The following is an 11263-nucleotide window of genomic DNA, read 5'->3' on the forward strand; positions in this document are numbered from 1 at the left end:
TGATATCAGCCTGCTATGGTGTCACTAATGTCTAGGGCAGGGGTGGGGGAACTCCAGGTCTCAAGGGTCAGTGTCCTGCTGGTTGTAAATGTGACCTTGATCCAAAACAGCTTATTTAAATGGCTAAATTTGCCCCTTAACATGTCCTGAAGAGGCCTGGTAATGAACTAATCATTTGATTCAGTTGTGTTGACCCAGGGTGATAACACGTGCAGGTCACTGCCCCTTGAAGCCTGGAGTTCCCGTCCCCTGTCGTAGAGTTTTGTATTGAAAAAGGATTAAAGTGTGTCGTACAGTTTTCTCTGTGCCCTTTTATATCACATATTACTCAATATGGTTGAGTAACAAATTGAATTATGTACTCCCTCCCTTTCAATGGGAGAACTAACAAGACCAGACAAAAATGCATTTATTCCTTTATTTACTAAAATATAAACTGCACATAAATCAGATGACAGGAAGCAGGGGAACGTGAACCACCAAAGAGACAGGATAAATAAGGACAGTTCAGACAAAATAAAGCTCGTTATTGTTTGAAATGCAAAGATGTAAACAAAGAAAGAAGAACACGTGAGATAAAGACAAAACTCTTATTAACCGATACCTCCTTAGGTTATGTTACAAGGTTTTTAGATGACATAATGTGTGATGAAATTTCAGTGCAATGATTAGCTGATGAGCTGTTTGCTCCTCTTCTCTTTCTGCGATGGCTTTTCTTGGATTTTCTTGGGGTCGCTCTGGCTGAGCGCGGTCCGCGTCACTGTGGACATGCCGTCGACAAACTTCGTCTTGAATAGGACGTTGGCGTTTGTGAACATGCCGTCCTTTAGTGACACGACCACAAACTGCAAAGACAATAAAAATTACAAGGTTTGGAAAAACTTGACCCATTAACTTGGTTTAAAAGTTAATGGGTACTTCACGGCAGGAAGTGTATTGTGCGCAATAAAGTGAAAGCCTTCATGCTTTAACTTACCTGAGAGTGTCTAAAATGTGTCCGCAGCATCTGCCCAATATTTTGTGTGTGAGACAGATCCAGAGCAGCGTCCACTTCATCTAAGATGTAGATGGGAGCGGGTTTGAACAGCAGCATGGCCAGGATGAGAGACAGGGCCACCAGTGATCTGAAAACAGACACAACTTATTTACAGTATTGTTTAGGTGCAATCAAAGTGACACTAAAAGGCCATACTGAATGAGGTTACTCACCTTTGACCACCACTGAGCTCTGTGAGGTTCTCCTTCCAGGTGTTACCCAAGGCCACTTTGAACTCAAGGCCCTCCAGGACACCGCAGCCCTGCGGAGGAGCCAGCTTTGCTGTGGCTCCTGGCAACAGGGTGGAGAAGATGGAGCCAAAATCCTTGTTTACCTACAGTGAGAGATAATGGGCAATAAATTAATTTAAATTAATTATTCTAAAGTTAAACAACCAAAAGCCAGTATCTGAAATGCCACTACTACAGGATACTAAGGATAATAATAATTAAAACAAACAAATAAAACAACAACAAGACAGGAAGGAGGTAATGATCTATGTGTCATATGGAGGCAGAAAAAGAAACTAAGAAGTGCATGTGACTCCTGTAAAAAAGGCAGCCAACCTGCTTTCTTCTTAATGGCCACCAGGGGGCAAAACCTATGCCTGATGTGATTCTTGGCTCAGTCACCCGTTTTGGATCAGACTGAATAAAATGTTAGGATGACTAAATATACATATGTACAGTTTCACTGTCTGACCTCATTTTAAAGATGGGGGTGGTGATACTCTTCATACAGCCTATGATCCTAACACCTTTTTATATTCATAGTGACTGAAACCTGTTAGAGAAAGACTCAGAAGTGGCTGCTGCACAAAATAAGTCCTGTTCACTGACATTACTGATTTATACCATCCACAGATATTAGATTTATTGAAAATCCTGCAATGGTAAATTTAAAACTAAGCAAGGTGACAATAAATATAAGTAAAGGAGAAAGAATAAATAAAAGGTGCTGAGAAGTATACCTTCTGCCACGCCACGTTAAGAGCCTCGTTTTTCTTTTGGTCCAGCTCCTCAATGGTCTGCAAAATCTTTGCCTTGTCGTTCTCCACAATCCTCTTCTTCTTCATCAGATCATTGTACTGCAGAAAGGAATGACGTTACATGGAGGAACAGATAGTAGCTGAGGCCTTTGAGTTACAAATATACTTTTTTGTCGCTCCCCTCCCTCCTCACCCTTTCCTCTGCCTCGTTCAGCATGTTCATAGCCCTCTTGTTAACGTTCCTCTCTAGCTTGCTGGTGGTCTCCTCCAGCTTCTTGAGCCGCTGGCCTGCTTCACGTGGGTTGTTGGTCTTGAAATCATAAGAAGTGTTCGGCTGACCAAAAAAGTGGCGCTCTGAATTGATCCAGTCATGCTCCTCCAGCATCCGAGTCACCTGAGAGATGGAAACGTGTTTATGATGCTCAAGTCATACGAGAAGAGATGAAACTCACTCCAATCTTCTGGATCAAGACAACATTAAGTGTTACTGCAGTGGGAGGACTGTGGGCTAATGAGAGTTTGCGTGTACCTTGTCAGCAGCATCCTGGCTGTCTTTGCGGTGTTTGCTGATGTTATGCTCCAGCTCCTTGATCTTCAGCTGGACCTCATTGTTTTGTTCTCTGAGCTTATTGGCCTCAGTGGACTTTGTCTGGAGGGTTGAGATGGACAGACAATTCAGTTAACCAGTCATATCTGAAAGTTCTAACCAGTTGTGAAGCTTTCAGTGCTGAGGAGTGTGAAATGTTTAAAATGTTTGAGTCAGAAACTGAAACTGTTGCAGTTACAACAACAATCTTCCTGTGGAAGGCTTGTAACATTATATATATATATATATATATATATATATATATATATATATATATATATATATATATATATATATATATATATATATATATATATATATATATATATATATATATATATATATATATATATAATGTTACAAGCCTTCCACAGGAAGATTGTTGTTGTAACGCAAATATATATATATATATATATATATATATATATATATATATATATATATATATATATATATATATATATATATATATATATATATATATATATATATATATATATATATATAGCAGTGTTTACCTTGAGCGCTTTGTCTTGTGACACAATCACTTCCTTCTGTTTGGCCAGCTCTTCCTGGGCTTTACGCACTGCCTCCTACATTACAACAGAAAAAATAGAAAATAAAAATTATTTAGGAAAGCATTTGGATACTTAAATTTATAAACATCATATTATGTTGTTTTTAGTTTAGTTTTTTTTTTTTTTTTTTTACATAGAAAGATGGCACATGCTCAGCCCAATAATCCACAAGAAGAGAAAAACAATATAATTCATAATGAGGACCAAAACAACTACGTGGAAACCCTGAAACAGCCTAATTAAAGTTGCCAGACTTTTACTTACAAGATCTGAGTTAATAATCGACTGGGATTCGTAAGAGCTTAACAAAAGAAGGAGAGTCCAGTCGCCCTCTTTTTTTCAAGCTCTTAAGACTGTCATAACCTGGATAACTGAGAACCCACACAGACAAATTGATTGTCATAAATCAACACTTTTTACGTTCACGTGAACGAGTTCCACCCCTGGAGTGGAGCAGTAATAAACTCATCTAAGTCTATTTGCCAAAAGACTTCTGGGAGCTACTTTGCACATTCAAAATGGCCCAAATACCTTGTTTTGGGATACAGTGCAAGCCATGCTGTCAATCTGCTCCTGGATGGCCTTCATCGCCTCGTCTACAGCCTGAATCTGCTGCTCGTAGCCAGCCTGCTCCCTCTGCAGCTCCTCCAGCTCCAGGGCCACAGCATCAGCCTCCTGCAAACATGAGCAAAGAAAGAGTCAAATAAATAATACATTAAAAATATATTATTGTATATTATAGCAATTATTCAAAGCAGTCAAAAGTTCATTTAACCTGCTGCTTCTGCTTCAGCTTCTTGTTGAAGGCATCGGCTTTGGCCTTGGCTGTATTGAGTTTCTGCTGGGCAGCTTTCAGCTCCTTCTCCCTCTCAGCTTCAGCATTCTTCATCTTGTTCTCCAGCACCTTGTATTTCTCTTCAGCCCGCTTTTGCACCTCCTTAGTAACACGCAACGTCTCCTCACTCTCCTCTGGATTAACAAACAGCACATTTGATCAAGTTAGAAAACACAAAATGCAGACTGGACGGTTTTTTGTTGCCCCACGTATTTTGATTTCTCTGACCAATTGCTTTGCGCAGCCTCTCCAGCTCCTCTTGCTGCTGGTGAAAGGAGCTCTGCTGCACCTTGGCCTGCAGAATCTGTTCTTCCTCCACCTTCAGTTCATACTGCTGCTTCAGCTGACGGTACCTGCAAGAGAGAGAGAAAGAAGTGTGGTGAAAAGAACAAGGAAATGTACCTGGTAGGTGAGAAAACATGCTGGCAGCTACATCACAGTGTGTTTCTGTTGTGTTTTTTTCCCCACTGCTTTTAAATACTAAATGGCGTTATGGTGCATTAAGTCTTAAAAACTAGGTTTTTAAGTTTTGCTGTAAACAGTTAAAACATGGGCATTTTGTGTGTTTGCATGTACATACTTCTCAGCGGTTCCCTTCAGGCTGGCCAGTTGCCGTTCAGTATCCTGAAGTTGGGCCTCCTTTTCATTCAGGTTGTCCTGAACCTCCTTCACCTCCTTCAGGCTGGACAGAACTGATGCAGACTGGGAGCGAGCACCTGAGAGGAGAAAAAAGCCAGTTTACTTTTTGAGTGCTTGAGTGAGTTACAATAAAACCATAGCTGCAGGTATAATGTTCAAAATCATCATAAAACAGTGGCAACAAAATCCAATAAATAACACATGACAGAGCACACGTCCTCCTTGCTCTCACCTCCACTCAGAGTTCCCTGTGGGTCAAAGATGTCTCCACCGAGTGTGACTGTCTTGGTCATCACCTGCTTATCGAAAGCCACTTTTTTGGCATTGTCCAGAGTGTCGCACACCAGTGTAGCGCCGAACACATACTCCATGGCTTTACGTAGGTCAGACTCATAACCGACTAAGGACAGAGCTGTGTGAACATTGTCCACTCCAACCTGGATGAAGATAAGACAGAAAGAATGCAACAAGAGTCAATGTTAAGTTTCAGTAAACGGGGGGGGAGGAAAAAAATCAGTGCACTTTTGCAACTTCTCCAAACATTTTCAAACCCAAACACTCAGAAGATTCTCTCACCAGGCTCTTGGCAGCGTTGATCACTCTGTCATTAAGTGTCTTTGCAGAGATCTTGTTCAGGGGAATGATGGTGTACCTTCGCTGCAGCTCTCCCTTCTCTAGCAACTTTTTGCCTGTCACCTACAAAAAAACCAAAAATCAATAACTTCAGTTATGCCATCCCACTGATCTGTGAATGAAAATAAATAAATAAATAAACAACACACAGACTGGTCACACACACCTACCTCTGTGTCAACAACAATGTTATAAAGCCGTCCTCCTGCCACGACCTCCAGCGCTGTTGAATAGGAGATGTCGCTGACTGTGATCAGGTTAGCTAGAAGCCCCTTCACTTTGCTGCGGTCCCACCCTCGCTCAGGGTCCCTAAAGAGGGACATTAAAAACAACATTAACATTTTGTCTAGAGCAAAATACTAAATTTTGCTCTAAAGGGCCTGATATCCACTTACGAGGACATTATACTGCCACTGTTCTATCAAAATTTAAAACGAATGTCCTCATATGTGGCTCTCACTGTTCTTAGAAACAAAAATCAGGTAAATCAGGTAATTCTTTGTTTTTACATTCATTGAGTCCCAATATGCCCAAATATCAATAAGAAATTAAAAATGCATGCTGTGGAAGAGTTCAGGTCTTAGGAGGTTAACACACCTGAGTTCATTAAGTAGTGTTCACTCCCTCTGAAAACACATAAACCCTGTTTTTCAAGGAATGATTTAATCTCTAATGATTTTTTTTTAAATCCCGTTTTCGAGCATTGGCCAAACAAAATATGAAAAAATCAACGTCTTTAAGATAAGTATACTGAAGAAATTTGATGACGTTATCAATTAACAGAGGTGACTTGGAATAATTGGAAATTATAATTACCAAAGATATTCTGAGGTAGCTAAGAGATTATTGAAATACATATTTCTTATGTTGTTTTTTTTTTTTTTTAAATTTCCACACATGGCTCTTTCCTGCCTTTCAAATGAGAGGATGTGATTCATTTGTTTGTTTATTGTTATAAATTAAAATTTGGGCTTTATTGGGGATTTATCCCAATATCATAACTGCAAACTGCTTTCAAACCCTACGACCCAGAAATGTAACTACATGTTGTGTTGACATACTCCAGAACTATTATCATTGGACTGCTCAGTACTGTGGGCATACACACGCACACACACACACGCATGCACGCACACACACACCAACAACAACAGACCACAGAGAGTGGGGACCCAGGAGGGAAAAGAAATGTCCTAGCATTTTATTAGCTTGTGTCCTCCGGCACCACATAAAAACCCATACATATCTGCCATCATATCAATATATTAACAAATGGCTAAGACTCCCCTTCACAGGTACAATACAACAAACAAAGCTAAAAGGTGAGGCAACTGTCAGCCAAGAGTGCAAAGGAATACAAGTTTATAAAAATAAATAAATTTACACAACTCTACATTTTTAACATGAAACAGGTTCTCAGTGCTCCTTTTGAATTTTTCTTTTCTAATACTTCCCTAATCAGAAAATCATTAAATGTCTTTATAACATTAGATGTGGTATAATTTGATGAGATCTGAGTTCTTACTTGTAATCAAAGCGCAGGTTGGGGAAACGTGACATAAGACGCTCATGCGTCTCTTTAAGTTTAGTTATCTCTCTGGACAGCTGCCTTCTTTTTTCCAGCAGACTTTCTTCCTTCCCATCTGCAGAAGGACATAAAAAACCCTCCTGTTAGTACACAGGTTTATACAGAAAAGGCACCTCATGCGTGAGTGCATGTGACTCCTGTTTAAACAAATACATAAATAATCATGAATTAATACCTTCGTAGTTGAGCTTGGCTAGCTCAGCCTCTAGTTTCTCCCTGCTGTTTTTGACAGCTTTCAGAGTGTCCTGGTCTTTTTTGTAGCCACTGTCCATCTTTTTCACCTCTGCTTGTTTGGTCTTCAGCTCAGCCTGGGCATGCTTAAGCGTCATTTGGGCCTGAGCATAAATAGGAAGAAAAAATAGATTGTTGGAAATTCATGATAAAATAAGAACCCAGGGAATAAGGTCAGTGGAAAAAAAACGTTTTCCAGTCACAGAAGCATATACGTGTAATCAGTCTTCTGCATAAATATTTATTCTAAAAGCAAGACTCTGAATTTAAAGACATCCACCCATCTACTTTCGTCACCTGCTTGGCCTCTGTATCTGCTTTGCTCATGTCATTCTTGCAGGCCATCATCTGGCCTGCGAGTGTGGCTTCCTCTCCATCCTCATTGGTAGAAAGACCTGCAGACACAGCTTTGAAATGCTGCTCAGCTGCCTCGAGGGCAGCGCTGTCATTCTTTCCCTCCTCCTGCAGAGCCTGAAGCTGCTTGGTCAACACAGAAACCTCCTTTTCCTTCACCACAAGCATTTTCTTGTCCTGCAGATCAAGGAAAACAACAGTTTGAATAAATGATTCAGATGTACAGATTACCCTTGTTTGCAAGTCATAGAATAGCAAGATTTATCAGTCTGTTACCTCCTCCATGTTCTTTACAAGCTCCTTCCTCTTCTTGGTTTCATCTTTGAGATTTGATTTTTTTAAGTCAAGTGCACTCTGAGCTTTGGCGTCCACACGCTGAACATCAGCTAGAGCCTCCTCAAGAGACTTTAATACTCCATTTACTTCCTACAGATGAGCAGATTGATACAGATTACTTTGCTGCAGTTTGATTAAAACATACAGAGGATGGACCTATAGCATACAAATTATTTTAAAGACTTCAACAAAGGTACTGCAAAATCTGCCCACTATTATATAAAAAAATCAAGTTGTGAAAAATCGCTCCCTTTCTTCCCCAGTGTAAAGTACCTGGTCTTTTTTCTTTTGCAGCTCCTGAATCTGGGCTGTGAGCTCCTGGATTTTGCTCTCGTTCTCTGCCATGCTGGCTTGCATCTTGGCGATGTTGTCCTGCATCACTTTTAGATTCTCTGCTGACTTCAGCTTGGTCTCCTCTGCACACACAAACAGCCAGGCCACATACAGCCGCGACAAGTGCTGGATCTCACGCATCAGCTTCTGGTATTCCAGGTATGATGATCGTTCCTGTGGACAGAGGAAGGTTCAGAAATGGATATTACAACAGTAAAAACAAAAAGAACACAGGCTTCACAGGTTGAACCTGTGGAGAGAGATAGTCGGTTCAAATCTTAATGCCAAACTACCTCCTGCAGTTTCTGCATGGTTGGAGTGATTTCCTCATCCAAAATCTGAAAGAGCAAACACAACAAATGGTTTGCTTCAGCAGCAGTTTGCTGACGAACAAGTATAGATAGTGATATAGTCAGAGTGAATTAACATACAGTCTGAATCTCCTTCAGCTTGGCCTCTTTCTTCTCAATGGTCTTCTGAGCACTAATCTTTTTACATTCATACATCCTGGTACCTGCTGCTTCCTCGATCATGGCAAGGATCTGAAAGAAGAGAAGTATTCAATATTATAAGTCCTAAGAAGGGAGGGAAATAAGTGTCCTCCTAATGGGCAAAGTGTTTGTCTTACCTCTGGTGGTTTCATATTCAGAACTTTGGTGATCCTCCCCTAATGTATTAAAACAAAAGGAAAATCTATGAATGGGGTGACAGATCATATCCATTTACAACCACAACGACACCGCTGACACAAGACTGACCTGCATGATGAGGAAATGTGGGTTGTTGACATTAAGACCAACAGAGCAGAATAAGTCCTGCACGCGGGTGTTGTTGGCATTGACTCCATTGATGAGATACTTGTTCCTGCCACCAATTACCACCTAAAAAAAAAGTATATGCGTGTTAATACAAGGACTGCATAATAACCCTAAAGCCAGAGAGTTTCCTCCTTTATTTCTTTCCCCACCTGTCTCGTAACAGTGATCTCATCATGTGTTTCAAACCCCAGAGGACTCTGGCTTTTGTTGGAGTTGTCAAAGGTAATGGACACAGTAGCCTTTGTGATGCCACCCTGTCCGTTCTTGTACACCAAGTCCTGGAGGTTGGAGGCTCGCACCTGTCAGGTGAGATGAAACAAAAAGGGATGCAAATTTTGAATGAGAAACAACTACACATGCTTCTTACTTAGTTAACCTCAGTTCAGGGTCACTGCACTTTCGTATTATTCAACAGTTGTTCTTCATATTTTGTTTCTCACTTTTGTGGCAGTTCAGTTTGACCTGAGTCAGTTTTCAGAAAGTATATGTTTATTTTATTTTATTATTTTTTTGTCACTTGCTATGAGAGAACCATATTGTTATAAACAAATCGTGACGGCTATTTACTTCCAGTCACGAAGCGACCGCAGTCTCAAAGTGTCGATGCCTTCTTATGCTTACTCTATTGACAGCTTCTACGAAACTAAAACTAGATGTATTTCTTGTATTCATACTTCATTTTATTTTAAATTTGTTTCGCAAAATACAGTAGTTTTCAGCACTATAACAATTTGTGACTTTCGCTTGTTACTGAGAGGAATACAACCACTGCCATTATCAAACTCAACAAAAACTCTAAGTAATCAAATATAAACAACTGTAACACTGGATTTGATAGCTTTTAAGCTAGCTTATGGACAACAGCACACTTACATGGGTGAGATTTGAAATACCCAAAAGGAAACATATCGAGTCCAAAATATTGGACTTGCCGCTGCCGTTCAGTCCTGTGATGGCGTTGAAGAGTGGGTCAAAGCCGTTGATCTCCGTCCTTTGCGCGTAGGACTTGAATCCTTCGATAATAATAGACTTGATGTACATCTTTCGGGTTTCCTCTCTCTGCTGATTCCGGAGGCAAGATTTGTTACAGCCAGGTGACAAACCACCACCTTAAACGGAAAGCACCAAATATTAGCCCCGTGTTTACAACCGACAACTGGGAAACTGCTTCTCCTCTCCTCTAACTTGAATTTTGGCGGCAGGCGTGCAGAACCTGAGCCGCGAGTACGTGCGTCCGTTGTGTGCCGGAAACAAAACAAAGAAACCTTACTACATTAAAAATATGCAGACACACAACAAGTATATTATAATGATGAAATTTTAAAATAAATAAACGTCAATGTAAACTCAAAGAAACGACGATTCTTAAATATTTATAGCGAGATATATTTATTTTCGTCAGGCAACTTCTAAGGCAACTAAAACTCTTAGACGTGCGCGCGCGCGCGCGTGTGTGTGTTGGCGCCACCTGTAGATACGAATATGAAGTACAAGTGCATTTAGTAAAATCGTCCCGAGTCAACCTGGCCGGTCGAGAAAATACTGCATTATACTAAAAATAGTTTTAGTTAATAAAGATAATTTAATGATGCTAGATATTAAATGTTTCTTTATATACAATCTGAAATATTAAATGAAATTGAAAAACCTGTCACTTAGAAGCGCTATGAGGCCGTTCTCCCGCTTGGGATTTAGAGAAATTGGTGGTATGACTGTTAAATAACGAAAAGTAGCTCCTCTTGCTAAAAGCATTGACTAGAAGTTATAGCCTTGAATTCAAATACTAATTACCACCCCTAATTTTTTTTTGTCTTTTGCTTCCAAACAGCCAGAACTCTTTTAATTGTAATAAAATGCCAAAGATAACACAGTTGAACAGGCATGAAGTAATATTTTCTGATTCACCTATTAACTGAAACCTGCTCGAAAACTTGAGCTGACTTGACTGAAAACTTTGCTCGTCTTGGCGTGTGTGTGTGTGTGTGTGTGTGTGCCTGTTTGCCTGTTTGTGCCAACAGGCAAAGGTGTACATAGACACCTGCCTGAGTGTGTGAAGATAGCTCCATTTGTAGGTGATTGAGTTTGGGCGAAGGTGTGTGTTTGTGTGTCTATCTGTGTGTGTGTGTGTGTGTGTGTGTGTGTGTGTGTGTGTGTGTGTGTGTGTGTGTGTGTGTGTGTGTGTGTGTGTGTGTGTGTGTGTCATCAGAAATGGTCTCAGTGGAGGGGTGAATTTCAAGAAGCAATTCTTAAGGAAGGAAAACAGGGAGAAAACGCTGAGGTATGCTAACTTACATAAGAACTGGACTGA

General features: G+C 40.3%; 1 protein-coding gene across 1 annotated transcript; it reads right to left on the reverse strand.

Moving 5' to 3' along the window:
• Window positions 1-387: 387 nt before the first annotated feature.
• smc2 (structural maintenance of chromosomes 2) lies at window positions 388-10163 on the reverse strand. The gene is made up of 25 exons (XM_006787331.3): window positions 9829-10163; window positions 9105-9254; window positions 8896-9018; window positions 8766-8804; window positions 8569-8679; window positions 8431-8475; window positions 8078-8311; window positions 7745-7894; window positions 7412-7645; window positions 7059-7218; window positions 6821-6938; window positions 5466-5604; window positions 5239-5358; window positions 4895-5099; window positions 4604-4739; window positions 4252-4376; window positions 3964-4157; window positions 3720-3863; window positions 3129-3203; window positions 2554-2673; window positions 2218-2418; window positions 2007-2123; window positions 1210-1370; window positions 977-1124; window positions 388-845 (listed from the first exon to the last, which is right to left on the reverse strand). Exons 1-25 carry the CDS (start codon window positions 9994-9996, stop codon window positions 669-671), a joined length of 3594 nt encoding a protein of 1197 aa, XP_006787394.2. The 5' UTR covers window positions 9997-10163; the 3' UTR covers window positions 388-668.
• Between the last annotated feature and the right edge of the window lie 1100 nt (window positions 10164-11263).

This window comes from Neolamprologus brichardi, chromosome 6 (genome assembly GCF_056152115.1).
Source record: "Neolamprologus brichardi isolate AB-2024 chromosome 6, ASM5615211v1, whole genome shotgun sequence".
Classification (NCBI taxonomy): Eukaryota; Metazoa; Chordata; class Actinopteri; order Cichliformes; family Cichlidae; genus Neolamprologus; species Neolamprologus brichardi.

Bases quoted from the DNA above. Each gene is read 5' to 3' on its own strand.
- smc2 (XM_006787331.3), bottom strand. From the start codon at position 9,996: ATGTACATCAAGTCTATTATTATCGAAGGATTCAAGTCCTACGCGCAA. The intron at 6,939-7,058 runs GTATTAATTCAT...GTCCTTCTGCAG, and splicing joins AGCCAAGCTCAACTACGAAG to ATGGGAAGGAAGAAAGTCTG. The intron at 1,371-2,006 runs GTATACTTCTCA...CTCTCACTGTAG, and splicing joins TTAACGTGGCGTGGCAGAAG to GTAAACAAGGATTTTGGCTC.